Source organism: Salmo salar, chromosome 20 (assembly GCF_965601325.2).
Source record: "Salmo salar chromosome 20, fSalSal1, whole genome shotgun sequence".
In the NCBI taxonomy this organism is placed as follows: Eukaryota; Metazoa; Chordata; class Actinopteri; order Salmoniformes; family Salmonidae; genus Salmo; species Salmo salar.
This window is the reverse complement of record NC_138310.1, coordinates 72,812,916-72,836,483: the sequence shown is the minus strand read 5'-3', so window position 1 is coordinate 72,836,483 and position 23,568 is coordinate 72,812,916. Positions and strand designations below refer to the sequence as shown.

At 44.6% G+C, this 23,568-nt stretch overlaps 1 protein-coding gene across 3 annotated transcripts in view; it reads right to left on the bottom strand.

The window, feature by feature from the left end:
- Window positions 1-23,568, bottom strand: part of LOC106581302 (chloride channel protein 2) — a 265,810-nt gene that overhangs the window by 4,821 nt on the left and 237,421 nt on the right. For 2 of the 3 annotated variants that reach the window (XM_045703912.2, XM_082966717.1), the window contains exons 18-23: window positions 16,505-16,622; window positions 15,320-15,390; window positions 14,983-15,066; window positions 6,509-6,547; window positions 3,925-4,029; window positions 2,210-2,296 (exon numbers count right to left, since the gene is read on the bottom strand). In XM_045703912.2, the coding sequence (XP_045559868.1) occupies window positions 2,210-2,296; window positions 3,925-4,029; window positions 6,509-6,547; window positions 14,983-15,066; window positions 15,320-15,390; window positions 16,505-16,622 (504 nt within the window). The remainder of the gene's footprint in view (window positions 1-2,209; window positions 2,297-3,924; window positions 4,030-6,508; window positions 6,548-14,982; window positions 15,067-15,319; window positions 15,391-16,504; window positions 16,623-23,568) is intronic. The other variant, XM_082966718.1, reaches the window with a different exon arrangement.

The window sequence follows — 23,568 nt, the reverse complement described above, 5'->3', positions numbered from 1 at the left end:
GCAAATAAGCCAATAGGCAGAGGGGTTAAACCTGTTAAGGTGTAGGGGGCAGTATTTTCACGGCCGGATAAAAAACGTACCCAAATTAAACTGGTTACTACTAGAATAACTAGAATGTGCATAGTATTAGTAGATTTGGATAGAAAACACTCTGAAGTTTCTAAAACTGTTTGAATGATGTCTGTGACTATAACAGAACTCATATGGCAGGCAAAAACCTGAGAAAAATCCAACCAGGAAGTGGAAAATCTGAGAATTGTAGTTCTTCTATCGAAACTACAGTGTCTGTGGGGTCACGTGGCACTTCCTAAGGCTTCAATTGGCTGTCAAAAGCCTTCAGAAAGTTTTTTCATCCGTCTCCTGTAACTGGGCAGAGAAAAGGAGCTCAGTCAAAGAGTGGACTGCCTGAGGACCAAGGGATTGAAGATGCTCGGTCCCGCGACCGCGCCCTTCCTTCTTTTTCTTCTTGATTGAATACGCTATTGTCCGATTGGAATATTATCGCAATTTAACAACGTTTGACATGCTTCTAAGAACGGTAATGGAACATTTGGACTTTTTGTGTCTCGAATTGCGCTCGCGCGTTATGCCTTTGGATAGTGACCTGAACGCACGAACAAAACGGAGGTATTTGGACATAAATAGTAGCAGTCCTGGGAGTGCATTCTGATGAAGATCAGCAAAGGTAAAAGAATATTTATAATACTAATTCTGAGCTTAGGTGACCCCAGAACATGGCGGGTGTCTGTATAGCTTGCTTTGATGGCGAGCTATGTACTCAGAATATTGAAATATGTGCTTTTGCCGAAAAGCTATTTTAAAATCTGACACAGCGGTTGCATAAAGGAGGACTGTATCTATAATTCTTAAAATAATTCTTATGTATTTTGTCAATGTTTATGATGAGTATTTTTGTAAATTGATGTGCACATTCACCGGGAGTTTTGGTGGGAATACATTTTCTGAACATCACGCGCCAATGTAAAATGCTGTTTTTGGATATAAATATGAACTTTATCGAATAAAACATACATGTATTGTGTAACATAATGTCCCAGGAGTGTCATCTGATGAAGATCGTCAAAGGTTAGTGCTTCATTTAGCTGTGTTTTGGGTTTTTGTGACATATCTCCTTGCTTGGAAAATGGCTGTGTGGTTATTTTTGTCTATGTACTCTCCTAACATAATCTAATGTTTTGCTTTCGCTGTAAAGCCTTTTTGAAATCGGACAATGTGATTACATTAAGGAGAAGTGTATCTTTAAAATGGTGTAAAATAGTCATATGTTTGAGAAATTGAAATGATTAGATTTTTGATGTTTTATATTTCGCGCCCTGCTGTTCCATTGGATGTTCCGCTAGAGGAACGCCTGTCCTCAACAGGTTTTAAAGTAAGGTAATAATAATTATCTGTATGGTAATAATAATTCATTGTTTTTTGTAAAGTGTTTTTTTTTTGCATCATACAACACAATACAATGGCATTTACAGTCACCTATTTGGTCCATGGTGTTACAGGCCAAGTAAAAAATAATGAATTAATGTCAAGCCCTTCATAATGTAAAAACGTTTTTAGAAGTCTCATGCAATGTAGGTCTGCATTGAACACCACATATAGGCTACTGTAGGCTATATCATAGAAATCAAAAGCTATTTCCATGTGATAATGCTATGTGATTTGCTCTATTGGTTTTGTTGGTAGGCCTACACTATGCTCAAATAGCCACAATATCTTATTGGCTACTGTCTAAAGCTGTAAGGGTACAGCCTCAGTGTTCACTGTAAATGTGCGCCGGAAGATGCACAAAATTCTCACAATGTTCAAGTTTCCGTTCACAAGACCTAAAATTTGCTCAGTGACCCCAAAAATGTGAGGGAACATTGGTTATCACTATAACTACTGTTCCCTGAAGGAGGAAAACAAGGTACAACACCTGTTTGGCACCACACGTTCCTGGGCTCGGTGACGAGCAGTATTAAATTGAAGGAATGAATCCGAGCCTCACACTTATCACCAGCGAGGCGCGGATTTCATTGGCCTTGTCAGGCCTGATTCAGGGAACAGTAGTTATAGTCATTATGTTACGTTATGCAGATGATTGTGACAGTGAGGAAGATGATGATGATCATGTCATGATGCTGTAAGTGATGATGATGATGGGACAGTGTCTTGTTGATGTGGTCAACTCCAGGTGATCAGTGTCACTCACCTCTTTGAGGGACACCACTCCAATGAGTCGTCCGATGCTGGTGACATAGGCATGGTCCAACCCAAGCAGAGAGAAGATTGTGTGGGTCTGGGGACAAGAGAACAACACACTTAGAACCAACTGCTACAACACTTAGAACCAATATTTAGAACACTCAGAACCAACAGCTAAAACGGTTAGAATCAACACTTAGAACCAACACCTAGAACACTTGGAACAAACACCTTAAACTGCTAGAACACAACCAACCATAGATTCCATTTTGACATTCCTTTAGAGACATAGCCTCCTGTGAAAATCTTTGAGCAGCTGTTAAACAACAGCAGTTAGTGCATTACAACAGTCAGCTCAGTGGTCATTGGAGAGCTGCATGGTGTGCAGGCTCCTTCCTCATTCAACTAATGAAGTAATCAGCAAGTAATCAAAAGGAATCACCTTGATTAGTGTAATCAGGTGTTTGAGCACCACTGAGCTAAATTGTTGTGAAAGGTACAACATCCCTACTGATACTATAAACTGCTAGAACGTCAAATGAACCACACAGACAGCAGCTTGAGCCTAAACCCAAATCACAGGGAATATAACTACCTTATTGTCATTTAAATATTTAATGCAATGGGAGTTTTCCATTACAATGTACCAGGAAACAAACAACACAAACATACAGTAGCATGGAATACACATCACCCAGACTGACAGACACAAGAGAACAAACACAAGTTTCCATAAGACACACACAAACACACACACACACAGGACAAAATCTGAATTGATGCAATAACGCTAAATATAAAGAAGGGTTTATAAGAACGTGCACCACAGTTGAATGTAAAAGTTGTCAAAAATATAAATTAGTAAAGTAAAGTACAGATACCTCAAAAAACTACTTAAGTACTTTATACCACTGACTAGTTTGATGGTTGTACTACCATTAATTATCCCATTGACAATCACCCATATTAGCATACTTATTTCATTTCAAACTTCACATTTGTCTAGTATAGGCTACTTATCGTAATGAACGACAGCAAAATGCCTGCGATAAGTGATCGAGATGGTCGTTTCGGTTTAGCGTCCCAGCTCTAGAGCATGCGCACATGCACACACTAATATGTGGAGGGAGACTGTATGTGGTATTGGGTGTTGGCAGTGTGCGGTGAGGAAGGTTGAGAGAGGGGAGAGCTTGATGGATTGGTGCAGAATCCCACTCTTAAATGTTTAAACAGCAGGCACACAGAGCAGGGAGGTGAGGATGGGAGAAGAGAGGAAAAGAGGGGGTGGGGCATTATGAATGGAGGACATTAGGCCTGCCAGGCAAATGAGATAAAGTGAGTGTGTGTGTGTAAAAACGCTCTGTAGTGTGCATGTGAGTGTGTGTGTATGTGTATGTGAGTGTGTGTCGCAGTAGGAAAACTAAATCACCACTGCTCAAAAGCCTCCCCTGTGTGTGTGTGTGTGTGTGTGTGTGTGTGTGTGTGTGTGTGTGTGTGTGTGTGTGTGTGTGTGTGTGTGTGTGTGTGTGTGTGTGTGTGTGTGTGTGTGTGTGTGTGTGTGTGTGTGTGTGTGTGTGTGTGCGTGTGCGCTTGCAATGCAGTGGTTATAATAGAATTAACACAGGACTATCCATCTACAATACTCATTTTACAATATTAATCCTGGAGCTATTTAGTCAAAAGGGGGTTGTACTGAGCAGCATAATTAACAGACAGACAGACCTTATGTAGTGAGGTGCGCTCCACCAGTTGGAAGGGGGCGGGGTCGATCTTGCAGTTGTCAAAGTTCACCTGCTCGTCAAGCTGGTTCTCCTCCCACTCTGCAATCTGCAAACCCAATGAAGAGGAGAGTGGAGAGAAACATTATGGAAGTACTCAAACCCTCGTAGACACATAGAATGCTTAAATGGTCTTTACATCCATGGTGATAAATGAAGGGATATGGCTCTTATCTTTAATTCAGTAAGGCATTCATTCATATTTCAGAAGATAAAAACATTCCTTTTAAATGCCTTAAACTCCAATGATTGTTAACAATATGGGCTTCATCAAATGTAAATGCTAATAGCCTAGCAAATATGAGAGTGATATGCATAATAAGCATGGTATCAGCTGAAATAATAAATTATGGAATAATGTTCAGAACAAAGGTGAGAATAAAACAGTTAAAGCGCTTATCAGTGGAAACCTTTCAGACTATGTAAATTGAGGTACCACCAAGCATTTTAGCTTGAATCTAAAATCCAAATGATCCTAATAGCAACCAAATCACTTTGCAAACCCCAACACTAATCTCAATCCCTATCCAACCCCATTCATTAGACGGTATATATATATATATATATATATATATATATATATATATATATATATATATATATATATATATATATATATATATATATATATATACACACACTACCGGTCAAAAGTTTTTTTCTTTATTTTTACTATTTTCTACATTGTAGAATAATAGTGAAGACATCAAAACTATGAAATAACACATACGGAATTATGTAGTCAGCAAAAAAGTGTCAAACAAATCAAAATACACAACTGTTCAAAAGTTTGGTGTCACTTAGAAATGTCCTTGTTTTTGAAAGAAAAGCACCTTTTTGTTCATTAAAATAACATCAAATTGATCAGAAATACAGTGTAGACATTGTTAATGTTGTAAATGACTATTGTAGCTGGAAATGGCACATTTTTTTATGGAATATCTTCTAATAGCCACCCTTTTCCTTGATGACAGCTTTGCACACTCTTGGCATTCTCTCAACCAGTGTCACGCCCTGACTATAGAGAGCCCTTGGTTCTCTATGGTGTTTAGGTCAGAGCGTGACTAGGGGGGTGTTCTAGTCATTGTATTTCTATGTTGGTGAGATGTATGGTTCCCAATTAGAGGCAGCTGGTAATCGTTGCCTCTAATTGGGGATCATATTTAGGTAGCCTTTTCTCCACCTGTGTTTTGTGGGATATTGTTTTGTTTAGTGCATTGTGTGCTATGAACGGCATGTTCATTTTGGTCTTTGTTGTTTTGTTAAGCTTCACATTAAAATAAAATATGTGGAACTATACACACGCTGCGCTTTGGTCCCGTCCTTTTGAAGAACATGTGGCCTGCAATTTCTGAGGCTGATAACTCTAATGAACTTATCCACTGCAGCATAGGTAACTCTAGGTCTTCCTTTCCTGTGGCGGTCCTCATGAGAGCCAGTTTCATCATAGCGCTTGATGGTTTTTGTGACTGCACTTGAAGAAACTTTCAAAGTTCTTGAAATTTTCCGTGTTGACTGACCTTCACGTCTTAAAGTAATGATGGACTGTCATTTCTCTTTGCTTATTTGAGCTGTTCTTGCCATAATATGGACTTGGTTTTTACCAAGTAGGGCTATCTTCTGTATACCCCCCTACCGTGTCACAACACAACTGATTGGCTGAAATGCATTAAGAAGGAAAGAAATTCCACAAATGAACTTTTAAGAAGGCACACCTGTTAATTGAAATGCATTCCAGAGTCCCTCCCCAATAAATTGTTCTGAAGTGTCCGTCCTATATCTATAGATATAAGAAAGATCAGGAAACAATTTATTATTAATATGTATTTAACCCCTTATTTTTGGCACTGAAGAGTCTCCATATATACTTCCATAAGGTTTTTGAACTGGTACTGGGGACCTTCACACAAGTCGTGTGAGCCCTGTGGGCGTCCAAGAGCAAAACAACATGTACATGTTCGTAAAAGTCTCACCTTTCCACAGAGGGGTATTAGTGTGTAGCCCAAACTGTTCGGACGCTACAGACAGAAGTTGGCAGATCGGCTGTACCGACTTCCGACGAGTCCCAAGACGCTTGTGGGGGTCGTAGAGTCTCCTCTTTCCATAGAGGGGTCATATCGTTCGGACGCTACAGACAATTATGTGAGAAGACCAATTTTCGGGATGTCTCATGGTCTGACAAACACCGCTCTAGCTCTGTCACCTTTCACCGCTGATGCGGAAGTGCGACGTAGCTTAAACTGACCATTTTTTTAAGGGGATTTTGGTATTATGCTAATTAGATGTCCACTGGGGCGCGGTTAGAGGTTGTTGCCTGTTTCATTTGGCCAAACAGTGCCTGGCTGTGGTCTCTGGTGCAGAGATAATAGATGCCCATAGAGTTTCCAGCTTTGATAAAGCTCTTCATACACAGTGACTTATTATTCCCCTGATAACCAATCAATACACCGTAGCATAGACATAGACAGCACTGACACATCCTGAGAGAAAAGGGAGAAAGAGGGAGAGAAAGTGTTGTAGGGTCTCACCTCTCTGATGGTCATGTCATCATCCACATCCAAGTCATCCTGAGAGGAGAGGGACAGGAAACAGATCAACACACTTACACTGCAAACACACACCAAAAAAAACTTGTACACACGGCCGCACACAAGCGCTACAAACATGTACAACGTCTAAACGACAGTAAATAACTTAAAATACAAACCCAATGACACACAGTACACTCATACCACAAAGAAAACACTTGTCCATGTCGTGGCCACATAGCGGTCAAACTGAACACAGTTACAAAATGAAAAGGTGGATGGAGAGATGTGACAAGAGAGACTAAATTAATAACTACACAGATGGCCACGGTGGGGGTTGAAAACGTACTTGAAACAGATGAGGATAATAATGGGTTGCATTCATAAACAGTGCTTTTCACAAGGTCTCAAAGTACAGATGGGATGATTGGCACTAAAGGATTTGACCATGGAGTGATGATGGCCACAGTTTGGATATGTGCCGGGCGGGCCTGAAAACCTGAGAGAGTTCTACAGTGCTGAGTGGTACTTTAGTGTGTGTGTGGGTCAATGTCAAAAGGTGTGTGTAGAGCCCAATTCGGACAGGGTACGTTTTCTGGGGGAGCTCAGGTTATATAATTAAGTGCACAAGCACAAATCACCACATCCATCATTTTCGTCCCGTCCGAATCTGCCACGTCAGTAATTTTTGTTTGGCAGAAAGATTATTGGGCTCCCGAGTGGCGCAGTGGTCTAAGACATTGCATCTCCACCACTGCAATACTTGGTTCAAATCCAGGCTGCATTACATCTGGCTGTGATTGGGAGTCCCATAGGGAGATGTACAATTGGCTCAGTGTCGCTGGAGTAGGCTGTCATTGTAAATAACAATTTGTTCTTAACTGACTTGCCTAGTTAAATAATTAAAACCTACTGTTTTTCGGGAAAATCCCAGGTCCTGTCCCGTGCGAATCGTCATCCCTATGTTTTGAGGGATATTACAGAGTTTAACAGGTGCTGCACCCAGTTTGGGTTAGAACATGGAAACAAATTGATCCTTAAAACAAAGTGCTATGCACGTAGCATACAGATTAATGATCCGTTTTGTCACATATCAACTTTCCTAGAGCCATACTTCTCTTTTAAAAGATGACGTGGACAATATTGTGCCGATGAATTGCCAAATATGTCAGTTAATTAAATGTCTGCATAGATCATGGTTCTTATTGATATGCATTATTATTTTGACTTTCTCTGAACTGAAGGCCATCAGGACAATATTAGGCTATCCCTGGACATCTTAACTGAAGGTCATCAGGCCAATATTAGACTATCCCTGGACATCATAACTGAAGGCCATCAGGCCAGTATTAGACTATCCCTGGACATCATAACTGAAGGCCATCAGGCCAGTATTAGACTATCCCTGGACATCATAACTGAAGGCCATCAGGCCAGTATTAGGCTATCCCTGGACATCATAACTGAAGGTCATCAGGCCAATATTAGACTATCCCTGGACATCATAACTGAAGGTCATCAGGCCAGTATTAGACTATCCCTGGACATCATAACTGAAGGCCATCAGGCCAATATTAGACTATCCCTGGACATCATAACTGAAGGCCATCAGGACAATATTAGACTATCCCTGGACATCATAACTGAAGGTCATCAGGCCAATATTAGACTATCCCTGGACATCATAACTGAAGGCCATCAGGCCAGTATTAGACTATCCCTGGACATCATAACTGAAGGCCATCAGGCCAATATTAGACTATCCCTGGACATCATAACTGAAGGTCATCAGGCCAATATTAGGCTATCCCTGGACATCATAACTGAAGGCCATCAGGCCAGTATTAGACTATCCCTGGACATCATAACTGAAGGCCATCAGGCCAATATTAGACTATCCCTGGACATCATAACTGAAGGCCATCAGGCCAATATTAGGCTATCCCTGGACATCATAACTGAAGGCCATCAGGCCAATATTAGACTATCCCTGGACATCATAACTGAAGGCCATCAGGCCAGTATTAGACTATCCCTGGACATCATAACTGAAGGCCATCAGGCCAATATTAGGCTATCCCTGGACATCATAACTGAAGGCCATCAGGCCAGTATTAGACTATCCCTGGACATCATAACTGAAGGCCATCAGGCCAGTATTAGACTATCCCTGGACATCATAACTGAAGGTCATCAGGCCAATATTAGGCTATCCCTGGACATCATAACTGAAGGCCATCAGGCCAATATTAGACTATCCCTGGACATCATAACTGAAGGCCATCAGGCCAGTATTAGACTATCCCTGGACATCATAACTGAAGGCCATCAGGCCAATATTAGGCTATCCCTGGACATCATAACTGAAGGCCATCAGGCCAATATTAGACTATCCCTGGACATCATAACTGAAGGCCATCAGGCCAGTATTAGACTATCCCTGGACATCATAACTGAAGGTCATCAGGCCAGTATTAGACTATCCCTGGACATCATAACTGAAGGCCATCAGGCCAGTATTAGACTATCCCTGGACATCATAACTGAAGGTCATCAGGCCAGTATTAGACTATCCCTGGACATCATAACTGAAGGCCATCAGGCCAATATTAGGCTATCCCTGGACATCATAACTGAAGGCCATCAGGCCAATATTAGACTATCCCTGGACATCATAACTGAAGGCCATCAGGCCAGTATTAGACTATCCCTGGACATCATAACTGAAGGTCATCAGGCCAGTATTAGACTATCCCTGGACATCATAACTGAAGGCCATCAGGCCAGTATTAGACTATCCCTGGACATCATAACTGAAGGCCATCAGGCCAATATTAGACTATCCCTGGACATCATAACTGAAGGTCATCAGGCCAGTATTAGGCTATCCCTGGACATCATAACTGAAGGCCATCAGGCCAATATTAGACTATCCCTGGACATCATAACTGAAGGCCATCAGGCCAGTATTAGACTATCCCTGGACATCATAACTGAAGGTCATCAGGCCAGTATTAGACTATCCCTGGACATCATAACTGAAGGCCATCAGGCCAGTATTAGGCTATCCCTGGACATCATAACTGAAGGCCATCAGGCCAGTATTAGACTATCCCTGGACATCATAACTGAAGGCCATCAGGCCAATATTAGACTATCCCTGGACATCATAACTGAAGGTCATCAGGCCAGTATTAGGCTATCCCTGGACATCATAACTGAAGGCCATCAGGCCAATATTAGACTATCCCTGGACATCATAACTGAAGGCCATCAGGCCAGTATTAGACTATCCCTGGACATCATAACTGAAGGTCATCAGGCCAATATTAGACTATCCCTGGACATCATAACTGAAGGTCATCAGGCCAATATTAGACTATCCCTGGACATCATAACTGAAGGCCATCAGGACAATATTAGGCTATCCCTGGACATCATAACTGAAGGCCATCAGGCCAGTATTAGACTATCCCTGGACATCATAACTGAAGGCCATCAGGCCAATATTAGACTATCCCTGGACATCATAACTGAAGGTCATCAGGCCAGTATTAGGCTATCCCTGGACATCATAACTGAAGGCCATCAGGACAATATTAGACTATCCCTGGACATCATAACTGAAGGTCATCAGGACAATATTAGACTATCCCTGGACATCATAACTGAAGGCCATCAGGCCAGTATTAGACTATCCCTGGACATCATAACTGAAGGTCATCAGGCCAGTATTAGACTATCCCTGGACATCATAACTGAAGGTCATCAGGACAATATTAGGCTATCCCTGGACATCATAACTGAAGGTCATCAGGCCAATATTAGACTATCCCTGGACATCATAACTGAAGGTCATCAGGCCAATATTAGACTATCCCTGGACATCATAACTGAAGGTCATCAGGACAATATTAGGCTATCCCTGGACATCATAACTGAAGGTCATCAGGCCAATATTAGACTATCCCTGGACATCATAACTGAAGGCCATCAGGCCAATATTAGACTATCCCTGGACATCATAACTGAAGGTCATCAGGCCAGTATTAGACTATCCCTGGACATCATAACTGAAGGTCATCAGGACAATATTAGACTATCCCTGGACATCATAACTGAAGGTCATCAGGCCAGTATTAGACTATCCCTGGACATCATAACTGAAGGTCATCAGGCCAGTATTAGACTATCCCTGGACATTGGAAATATCTTCACGCCTAGAAGAGCCTCCAGGCTACCGTCAAAACGGTCAATTTTGAATGAGGAAAAGAATTATGACAGGGGCAGTTTGGCCAAACGTATCCCTCTGAAAATTTCTAGTGGAAAAATGGACATGCTGGTGTAGTAATTACATAACCGATGTTCTATAGCACGTGTGTCAAACTCATTCCACGGGGGGCGAGTGTTTGCGGATTTTTCTCCACCCTTGTACTTGATTGATGATTTAATGGAAAGGAAAAAACAAAAACCAACAGACACTCTGCCCTCCGTGGAATGAGTCTGACACCCCTGTTCTATAGTAATACTAGTCCCGTGCGAATATGGCATATGTGTGACTTTAGTGTAAAAGTGTGTGTGTGTTTATTAATTTCTCTCCATCTACCTCCACACCTGACCCCTCTCCCAGCCTCAGGCCCTAGGGGGTGATGGGAGCCCTGAGCTCATTTATTCACCCGCCTGCAGTGGCTGACCTACCTGTAACCCTGGCAACAGTTGCTGTGGGGCCCAGCTGGTCAAGGTGACCTCCCTACTGTAGAATTATGCAACCAGAAGCCAGATGTGTCTGGAGTTGACAACACCATCACCACTGACACCAACATGGACTGACAGTCCGCTAGCACTGCATTTTACAGTCCTGTTTCCACCAGTTTTTTTACCTGCTACTTACTCTCATGAGGTCAATGGGTACTTTTCTGGTACGCATTTAGCAGAATTCAACACATTGGTTACTACCATTACTTTCTAAGTAGATACATATGGTACATTCAAATAAAAGTGCTACTTTTAAGCCTGTACACCTCTCCAAAACCAGGACACTGCACAGATGAAAGAGGTGTGTGTGTGTGTGTGTGTGTGTGTGTGTGTGTGTGTGTGTGTGTGTGTGTGTGTGTGTGTGTGTGTGTGTGTGTGTGTGTGTGTGTGTGTGTGTAGAAGAATCAGTATAATACAGAGATGTAGTTGTTTGATATAGAACAGCTACCACCTGAATGTGTTGGAAGTGAGTGTTTTTGGGAGAGAGACAGAGCAGGTGATGCTGGCCCATGTTGCTGGTCCATGTGGACTCCAATGCTTCCCACAGTTGTGTCAAGTTCACTGGATGTCCTTTGGGTGGTGGACCATTCTTGATACACATGGGAAACTGTTGAGCGTGAAAAACCCAGCAGCGTTGCAGTTCTTGACACATTCAAACCGGTGCCTCAGGCACCTACTACCATACCCCGTTCAAAGGCACTTCAATCTTTTGACTTCACTATCTGAATAGCACACATATGTCTCAATTGTCTCAAGACTTCAAAATCTCAATTGTCTCCTCCCCTTCATCTACACTGATTGAAGTGGATTTAACAGGTGACATCGCTCTTCCTTCATCTTGATCTCTCTATTGATTTCTATTTCTGCATCTGTGTGTGTCTGTCTCTTAATCTAATCAAAGTCCTCTGCTCCTTCTCTTAGTGTCTTGACCCCAGTGTTGGTCCACTGCGATCCACACATCAATCTACTCAACAGGCTTCAATTCAGGGCCAGCCCAGAATATAACAAACACACACACACACACACACACACACACACACACACACTGGCTGACAATGCCATTCCCAGTGTGATTCTAAAGGCGGAGAATAAATCTGGACAAACACAACGTCCATTAATAAGGCATGAAACCGCTCAGTGACGTGTTGTCTGGTCTACTCTCGTCAAGAGGAAAGAGAGAAAGAATGAGAAAACACTGAGCTCTGAAAGGCCAGGATCATTTCTCTGGGATGGAATACTCAAGTAATTTACCCTGCATCAATATTTCACACTGGATACAGAGAGGGAAGGCAGGAAAGAAGGTAGACCGGAGGAGGAAGGAGGAGGAGGTGGGAAAAAAGGAGGATCAGGAAGGGAAGGGATGAAAAGGGGAGTGTAAGAAAGAGAGAAATAGTGACGCAGAGGGGTAGATAAAAAGAGGGGAAATTAGAGTAATTTGGAGAGAGAAGGGGGCTGTGAACTACAGCTCAGGGGGAGAAAGAGAAGTAATAACTTCATTTCTTTAAGATGCGAGGGTGTACGGTAGTGTAGTCGGAAGTCTTGGGTAAATATTTGAATACATTTGTTTGTTCATATTTATGTTTAGGGCCTCTGTGGCCAAATGGATTCTGAGTAACCACACACTCCCTCTGAATACTAATAACTATAATGAACACTAACAAACACCCTAGCATAAACACACACATACATACACACCTAGAGGGTAGTTGTGCCTAATTAGCTCATCAAAGCTTTATAATTACTAATGTCTCTACATCACCAAAATATTCAGGGCATCAATATTGTACCATTAGGTTTAGGCTATCAATGTTTAATGACATTAAAACCTTTCACTATTTCATTTCCAGATTACTGTTCTCTTGACTATTTATGAATAAAACAATAATTAGCATTTTATATTTTGTCAGAGGGGTACATGCAACATTTTATCATGTTTTAAATGTTGCAATCATCATTCTTAATTCAGAATTGGGCAGTTGTTTCATTGATGGACATGCATCACTGTTAAAGCGTAGCAGCGTTGGTAATTGGACAGTGTATTTTGGTTTATGGTTTCCTTGGTGGTTGTATTTGTAATTGCTTGGTCATTGAACAGGAGGACTAGAACTGCTCGTCTTACCAACAGGATACATCTCTGATTTCTGTTAATAATATATGCCATTTAGCAGACGCTTTTATCCAAATCGACTTAGTAATGCGTGCATACATTTTACGTATGGGTGTCCCCGGGAATCGAACCCTCAACCCTGGCGGTGGAAGCACCATGTTCTACCAACTAAGCAACACAGGACCACACGCATGTCATGAAATACCACCTCCCCTCACCCCACCCCACCACGCTCCCATCCCAATCCAAACCTCTCCCCACCCCACCACGCTCCCATTCCAATCCAAACCTCCCCCCACCCCACCCCACCCCACCACGCTCCCATCCCATCCCAATCCAAACCTCCCCCCACCCCACCCCACCACGCTCCCATCCCAATCCAAACCTCTCCCCACCCCACCACGCTCCCATTCCAATCCAAACCTCCCCCCACCCCACCCCACCCCACCACGCTCCCATCCCAATCCAAACCTCTCCCCACCCCACCCCACCACGCTCCCATCCCAATCCAAACCTCCCCCCACCCCACCACGCTCCCATCCCAATCCAAACCTCCCCTCACCCCACCCCATTCCGCTCCCATCCCAATCCAAACCTCTCCCCACCCCACCCCACCCCGCTCCCATCCCAATCCAAACCTCCCCTCACCCCACCCCACCACGCTCCCATCCCAATCCAAACCTCCCCTCACCCCACCCCCATCCCAATCCAAACCTCTCCCCACCCCACCACGCTCCCATCCCAATCCAAACCTCTCCCCACCCCACCACGCTCCCATCCCAATCCAAACCTCTCCCCACCCCACGCCACCACGCTCCCATCCCAATCCAAACCTCTCCCCACCCCACCCCACCACGCTCCCATCCCAATCCAAACCTCCCCTCACCCCACCCCACCACGCTCCCATCCCAATCCAAACCTCTCCCCACCCCACCACGCTCCCATCCCAATCCAAACCTCCCCCACCCCACCACACTCCCATCCCAATCCAAACCTCTCCCCCCTCCCTCTATCCCTAGTATAACTTGTGTCCTCATGACAAATGGTATGAACAACTACAGCAGATGAACATGTGGGAGGGGTTTGGTTCTGTGGAGGGGTGGACTGTAGTGCTACAGGCCCCACCCACAAACCAGTAGAAGGTCACTGATTGGACGCCTCTAATGACATGGCTGATGATGGACAGCGTAGCAGCATGCTTTGGTTGAACCGCCACATCCCTTAAGTTAACCACAACTTAACCACACCACCCTTACTGAGGAAAGACCACGTTTGGACCACAAACACGGTTTGTAGTCTTTTGGGGTTTAGGGTGTCATAGCTATAGGGGCGGTCGAGTTCTCCATGACCCCTACTGACCTCTTGACCAATCAGTTTGCATTCTGACAGTTTGCATTCAGTAGGCATTCTAACAGCCAATCAGAAGAAGAGGACTAGGGGTCAGAGGTCAGTAATGGTTCACAGACAGGGAGGAGGACGTTCAACACATTTGGCTCGATGGCACAGATCACAGTCCATCGGCATGGATTAGCCCTGCAGTGGATGGCGATTGGTTGATTTGATGGATGTCCAGTTGCTGGGCAGTTTCCGCAGGCATTCCCGGCATTCTTACCACGACGGATATCCTGACACGCTTGGGTGGCCTCCTAAACTCAGGAGTCGCAGTGCCCTCTATGTTGATGTTGACATTCTTGTTCTTCCAGTGGCCAAAGACAAGAACAACATTAACACAACGCCTCCGCAACGCTGGGCAAACGCTCACCCCACCACTCTCAGAAACAGACACTTGAGTCTCCCAACCCAAGTGGCGGTGTGGAGGTGTTACTCAGAGAGAGTGGAGAGTAAGACAGGGCAGGAAGGGGTTATGTGTAGGAGAGAGTTGGGAGATTCTGAGCTTGGAGGAGAGAATAGAAAGAGTGTAAGTGTGTGTTTTAAAACAGGTGTCTCACCTCCAGGCCTTCTGTCTCAGGGTTGACACAGAAGAGATTCTTTAAGGTGCTGCTAGAGTGGTCCTGTGGACCTGAGAGAGAGAGAGAGAGAGAGAGAGAGAGAGAGAGAGAGAGAGAGAGAGAGAGAGAGAGAGAGAGAGAGGGGCGAGAGACCATTGAAGCAGCTGAAAGTAAATCAAAAAGTACTTAGTTGTTTAATTCTTAAAAGTCATTGGGGGGGGGGGGACGGAGGGGGTGGGGGTGGTCATACAATGGATCATTTAGCTAGCAATTTGATCTTGAATTTTAGGACCCCTTTAGGTATAAAATAAAAATATTTGATCAAATACTGAATTTGGCCTTTACTACTATACCTCAGAGAAACACACAAATGGCTTGTTAAGTTGTCATCAAGGCAAAGGTTGGCAACTTTGAAGAATCTCAAAAATAAAATATATTTTGATTGGTTTAACACTTTTTTGGTTACTACATGATCCCATATGTGTTATTTCATAGTTTTGATGTCTTCACTATTATTCTACAATGTAGAAAATAGTAAAAATAAAGAAAAACCCTCGAACGAGTAGGTGTGTCCAAACTTTTGAATATATATATATATATATATATATATATATATATATATATATATTTTTATTTTTTATTTTTTTTTACACATATTTAACCCCTTTTTTGGGTAGGCACAAAACTACCTCAATCTTTCCATCATTTTTTTACAACCGGTATCGGTTACCTTCAGACGAGTCCCGTGACACTTGTGGGGGTCGTAGAGCTAAACGGAGAACACGAACATCATGTTCGTGAGAATCTCCCCTCTCCACATTTGTTTGTAGCCCAAACAGTTTGCATGCTACAAACAGAAGTTGGCACATCAACTGTAACGAATTCAGACGAGTCCCCTGACACTTGTGGGGGTCGTAGAGCGGATACCACCCTCATGTTCGTGAGAGTCTACCCTTTCCATAGAGTGGTCATAATAGTTTGTAGGTGAAACTGTTCAGACGCTATAGATGTTTTCATGAGAAGACCGAATTTCACTGCTCTAGCTCTGCCACCTTTCACCGTAGATGCGGCTTAAACTGACACATTTTGATGTTACTATGTTACTATGTTATTATGTTACTTAGATTGACGCACCGATGCATCAATCAACTCTAGGGGGTTAAGGGTGTGTGTGTGTGCGCTTACTTGTGGGTATGGGTATCCCAGTGGGGCGGTCCACCACAGAGGGTCTCTTCAGGGCCGGCTTCAGTGGCTTCATAGAGGGGGTAGGGGTGGGACTGAAGGTAGACTCCTCTGTCGAGATCTACACACACACACACACACACACACACACACACACACACACACACACACACACACACACACACACACACACACACACACACACACACACACACACACACATTACTATACACTCTGAATATATTTAATCAATAGTACAGTACATGTTGTACCTACATCCCCTCTTCACATTCCACACACATCACTGTAGTTTAGTTTGGGGGAAATGGTCCCACAGTGCGAGTTTCTTTCCACTCTGTTCTAAGTAAGAATGATCCAATAACAAGGTATAGTTATAGGCAAACTCCCTAGCCAACATTCTCACATGCTGTTCTGGACATCAACACGCGCTTCACCCCCCCCACACACCCCCTCTCTTCCTCCTCCTCCTCTCTCCACCCATGCCTTTCCCCAGCCCTCTTTATATCTAATTTGTATTTGATTGTCTTTCACTTTCCTCCTGACTCATCAATCCAATGGGTTGCTCTCTATCTTGTCTCACCACCTCTATTACAACCCCCCCACACACACAGCCTGATGGAGGGAGGAATAGAAAAAGCAAGAGGGAGAGAATGAGATGAGATTGTGAGAATATGGAAAGAGCTAAAGAAGGAGACAGAATGAAAAAGTGAGAAGAATAGTCAATAGATAGGAGGAAACACCAGGGCTGAAAAGATGTAGGAGAAAGTGGTGATGAGGATAGAGATTTATTAGATCATTTTTTATTTTATTACGATCCCCATTAGCCGGCGCCAAAAGCGACAGCTAGTCTTACTGGGGTCTGACACATAACGAAAAATACATTACAGACAAAAGACTTTACAATTTACATACATTTAAAAACAGTAACATGTAGTGTGTGTGCATCTATCAGTTAGTCCAGTACATACACACAACAAGTAGGTCACATGGGGAAGAGGCGTTGTGCCATGAGGTCTGTTGCTTTATTCGTTTTTTGAAACCAGGTTTGCTTTTCACTTGCACTATATGAGATGGAAGAGAGTTCCATGCAATCATGGCTCTGTAGGGCGACTCTGGCTGCGCCGGTTCCGGACTGTAGGGCGACTCTGGCTGCGCCGGTTCCGGACTGTAGGCAGTCTCTGCAGGCTCCGGACTGTAGGCCGTCCCTGCAGGCTCCGGACTGTGGGCCTTCTCTGCAGGCTCCGGACTGTGGGCCGTCTCTGCAGGCTCCGGACTGTGGGCCGTCTCTGCAGGCTCCGGACTGTGGGCCGTCTCTGCAGGCTCCGGACTGTGGGCCGTCTCTGCAGGCTCCGGACTGTGGGCCGTCTCTGCAGGCTCCGGACTGTAGGACAGTCTCTGCAGGCTCCGGACTGTAGGACAGTCTCTGCAGGCTCCGGACTGTAGGACAGTCTCTGCAGGCTCCGGACTGTAGGACATCGCTGGAAGCACTAGATGGGGAACTGTCGCCGGAAGCTCTGGACGGGGCACAGTCGCCGGAAGCTCTGGACGGGGAACTGTCGCCGGAAGCTCTAGACGGGGCACAGTCGCCGGAAGCTCTGGACGGAGAACTGTCGCCTGAAGCTCTGGACGGGGAACTGTCGCCTGAAGCTCTGGATGGGGAACTGTCGCCGGAAGCTCTGGATGGGGAACTGTCGCCTGAAGCTCTGGACGGGGAACTGTTGTCGGAAGCTCTAGACGGGGCACAGTCGCCGGAAGCTCTGGACGGGGAACTGTCGCCGGAAGCTCTGGACGGGGAACTGTTCCCTGAAGCTCTGGTATGGGGAACTGTCGTCGGAAGCTCTGGACGGGGAACTGTCGTCGGAAGCTCTAGACGGGGTACTGTCGTTGGAAGCTCTGGACGGGGACTGTGCACTGAAGGCCTGATGCGTGGGGCTGGCTCTGGAGGCGCCAGACTATTTACACGCACCCCAGGGCTAGTGTGAGGAGCAGGAGCAGGACGAGCTGGACTGGGCTGATGCACTAGAGGTCTGGTGCGTGGGGCTGGTACTGGAGGTACCAGACTGGAGACATGCACCCCAAGGCTAGTGCGAGGAGCGGGAACAGGACGTACTGGACTGGGCTGACGCACTGGAGGCCTGGTGCGTGGTGCTGGCTTTGGAGGCACCAGACTGGAGACATGCACCTCAAGGCTAGTGCGAGGAGCAGGAACTGGATACACCGGGCCATGAACAAGCACTGGAGGTCTGGAGCGCACAGCCTGCACAACCCGTCCTGGCTGGGTGGTAACAGTAGCCCTGCACGAGCGGAGTGCTGGCACAGGGCGAACTGGGCATGGGCGAGATCATGCGCACTTCCGCATAGACCGGCACTCTCATGATCCGCTTCTCCCCATAATAAGCACGGGGAGTTGGCTTAGGTCTATTACCTGACCTAGCCACTCCCCCCAAAACATTTCTTGGGGCTGCCTCTCACACTTGCCAATCTGTGCGTATAATGCCTCGCAATGACGCCGCTCCGCCTTGGCTGCCTCCAGCTCCTCCTTAGGTCGCCGGTACTCCCCAGCCTGGTGCCAAGGTCCTGCCCCGTCCAAAATTTCCTCCCATGTCCATGACTCCAAATCCCTCTGCTGCTCCTTCCTCCGCTGCTTGGTCCGTTGGTGGTGGGTAGTTCTGTCACGTTCGTCGTACTGATGGGACCAAGGCGCAGCGGGAATGTGTAAACTCATCTTATTTATTGAGAAGAAAACGTGAACACAGAAAAACGAAATAACAAACAATGACGAAGACGCTAACAGTCCTGTAAGGCACAACACTATACCAGGAACAACTACCCACAAAAACCCATCGAAAAACACCCCTACTAAATAGGACCTTCAATTAGAGGCAACGAGGAACAGCTGCCTCCAATTGAAGGTCAACCCAATAAACTAAACATAGAAATAGAAAAACTAGAACGAACATAGAAATATACTAACATAGAACATAAACCAAAAAACCCTGAAACACATAAAACAAACACTCCCTTCCACGTCCTGACCAAACTACAATAACAAATAACCCCTTAACTGGTCAGGACGTGACAAATACTGTACGTTTCCTTGAATTTGTTCTGGACCTGGGGACTGTGAAAAGACCCCTGGTGGCATAATTGCTGTGGTAAATGTGTATGACAGTTGACTATGCAAACAATTTGGAATTTCCAACACCTTCATCTTTTTCATAAAAATAAGAAGTGATACAGTCAGTCTTTCCTAAAAGCTTAGCCAGGAGAGACTGGCATGCATAGTATTAATATTAGCGCTGGGATTACAATAAAGAGCACAACATGCTGCTCTGTTCTGGGCAAGCTGTAGCTTTACTAAGTATTTCTTAGCAGCACTTGACCATGTGACTGGACAAAAATCAAGATAAGATAAAACTAGAGCCTGTAGGACTTGCTTTGTGGAATGTCGTGTCAAAAAAGCTGGGCATCTCGTTATCATGGACAGACCTCTCCCCATCTTTACAACCATTGAATCAATGTTTTGACCATGACAGTTTACAATCTAAGGTAACACCAAGTAATTTAGTCTCCTCAACTTGCTCAACAGCCGCACAATTCATTACCAGATTCAGCTAGAACTTAGGAAATGATTTGTACCAAATATAATGCTCTTAGTTTTAGAGATGTTCAGGACCAGTTTATTACTGGCCACCCATTCCAAAACTGACTGCTACTGTTTGTTAAGGGTTTCAGTAACTTCATTAGCTGCGGTTGCTGACGCTTACAGGGTTGAATCATCAGCATACATGGACACACATGCTTTGTTTAATGCCAGTGGCAGGTTATTGGTAAAATAGAAAAGAGTAGAGGGTCTAGAGAGCTGCCCTGCGGTACACCACACTTTACATGTTTGACATTACAGAAGCTTCCATTAAAGAAAAACCCTCTGAGTTCTATTAGATAGATAGCTCTGAATCCACAATATGGCAGAGGTTGAAAAGTCATAACACATACGTTTTTTCAACAACAGGTTATGGTCAATAATATCAAAGGCTGCACTGAAATCTAACAGTACAGATGCCACAATCTTCTTATCACTTTCTTTCAACCAATCATCAGTCATTTGTGTTAGTGCAGTACATGTTGAGTGCCCTTCTCTATAAGCATGCTGAAAGTCTAATGTTAATTTGTTTACAGAAAAATAGCATTGTATTTGGTCAAAAGAAAAATCCAACAGTTTGCCAAGAGCTGGCAGCAAGCTGATAGGTCTGCTGTTAGAACCAGTAAAGGCCACTTTACCACTGTTGGGTAGTGGAATGACTTTGGCTTCCCTCCAGGCCTGAGGACAAAGACTTTCCTCTAGGCTCAGATTAAAAATATGACAGATAGGAGTGGCTATAGAGTCAGCTACCATCCTCAGTAGCTTTCCATCTAAGTTATCATTTGTCACTATTGATCGATAACAATACTTTTTCCACCTCTCTCACACCAACTTTAGAAAATTAAAACGTATAATTATTTTATTTAATGTTTTTGTTTTTAGACAGAGAGAGAAACAGAGAGAGAAACAGAGAGAGAAACAGAGAGAGAAACAGAGAGCGCTGAGAGAGCTAAATGAGTGTGATGAATAGTTGGATATCCAAACCCTGGCGTCCTGGGGGAAGTCCTGGGGGGAAGTCCTGGAGGGAAGTCCTGGAGGGAAAAGCTGAAATAAACGCTTGTTTCCCCTCTTCCCCGCCACCCCCTCCCTTCCTCTCCTTCTCTTCCCCCCCACCGGCCTGCTGTGAATGGCTGAGTATCACTCCACTAGCCTGGGGCGGGGTGCAGGAGTGGTGCAGGGAGGAGGAACCAGATCAGTATTCTGAATACAGCAGTGCTAGTCCTCAGAATAAAGCTAGACATTGGCAGCCACAAAACCCCAATTTCAGCTGTGTCTGCCAGTGCTCACACACACACACACACACACACACACACACACACACACACACACACACACACACACACACACACACACACACACACACACACACACAAGCACAACCCCATGCACGCACACACACAAGCACAACCGCATGAGCATGCGGTCCCTCTCTCTCTCCTTTGTCACTGTCTCTCTCCATTGGTCCCTCTCTCTCTGTTCAATTCAATTCAATTCAAGGGCTTTATTGGCATGGGAAAAATATTTTAACATTGCCAAAGCAAGTGAAGTAGATAATAAATAAAAGTGAAATAAACAATAAAATTGGACAGTAAACATTTTACTCACAGAAGTTCCAAAAGAATAAAGACATTTCAAATGTCTACATACTGTGTTGTGGCAATAGGTCACAAATCTTGCTGCTGTGATGGCACACCGTGGTATTTCACCCAGTAGACATGGGAGTTTATCAAAATTGGGTTTGTTTTCAAATGTGGATCCGTGTAATCTGAGGGAAATATGTATCTCTAATATGGTCATACATTTGGCAGGAGGTTTCCACCTAATTTTGTGGGCAGTGTGCACATAGCCTGTCTTCTCTTGACAGCCAGGTCTGCCTTTCTCAATAGCAAGGCTATGCTCACTGAGTCTGTACATAGTCAAAGCTTTTCTTAAGTTTGGGTCAGTCACAGTGTTCTGCTACTGGGTACTCTCTATTTAGGGCCAAATAGCATTTGTTTCTCTCTAATTCTCCATCACTCTCTCTTAATTTTGTAAGGCAAGTCATTTAAGAACAAATTCTTATTTACAATTACATTTACATTTACATTTAAGTCATTTAGCAGACGCTCTTATCCAGAGCGACTTACAAATTGGTGCATTCACCTTATGATATCCAGTGGAACAACCACTTTACAATAGTGCATCTAAATCTTTTAAGGGGGGGGGGGGGGGGGGTTAGAAGGATGACTTTATCCTATCCCAGGTATTCCTTAAAGAGGTGGGGTTTCAGGTGTCTCCGGAAGGTGGTGATTGACTCCGCTGTCCTGGCGTCGTGAGGGAGCTTGTTCCACCATTGGGGTGCCAGAGCAGCAAACAGTTTTGACTGGGCTGAGCGGGAACTGTGCTTCCTCAGAGGTAGGGGGGCCAGCAGGCCAGAGGTGGATGAACGCAGTGCCCTTGTTTGGGTGTAGGGCCTGATCAGAGCCTGAAGGTACGGAGGTGCCGTTCCCCTCACAGCTCCATAGGCAAGCACCATGGTCTTGTAGCGGATGCGAGCTTCGACTGGAAGCCAGTGGAGAGAGCAGAGGAGCAGGGTGACGTGAGAGAACTTGGGAAGGTTGAACACCAGACGGGCTGCGGCGTTCTACAATGACATCCTACCCCAGCCAAACCCAGATGACACTGGGCCAATTGTGCACCGCCCTATGATAAAGCCTGGATTTGAACCAGGGACTAGTCATGCTTCTTGCAGTGCCTTAGACCACTGAGCCACTCAGGAGCCCACTCTTTCGCCTTCTGTTTCTCTCTCTGTCGGTCTCTCTCTCCTTCTTTCACTCCCTCTTGCTCACTCTGTCTATTATTGATGGGACAATAAAAGCTTGTTAAAACTTTTTCTCTCACATATCAACCATGGGACTAGAACGATTTTATATCATTTTATTTTTTCTCTCATATTGGTTGTCAAATGGAGCCAGTGAAGCAGATGGAACCAGCTACCACTGTATTCGCTATAGTTCTGATTCTCCTGTGTCTATGTGCTGACCTGGTATCCTATCCTCCTCCACTGATCCAGTCTTCAAGACGTTTTGGGTGAAAATCCAAACTTATACAGCGTTATGTGTACTGTTAGCTTGGTGTGGTACTGGGGACTCCAGACATGATTGACCTCATAGTGTGTACTGTTAGCTTGGTGTGGTACTGGGGACTCCAGACATGATTGACCTCATAGTGTGTACTGTTAGCTTAGTGTGGTACTGGGGACTCCAGACATGATTGACCTCGTAGTGTGTACTGTTAGCTTAGTGTGGTACTGGGGACTCCAGACATGATTGACCTCATAGTGTGTACTCTTAGCTTAGTGTGGTACTGGGGACTACAGATGTGATTGACCTCATAGTGTGTACTGTTAGCTTGGTGTGGTACT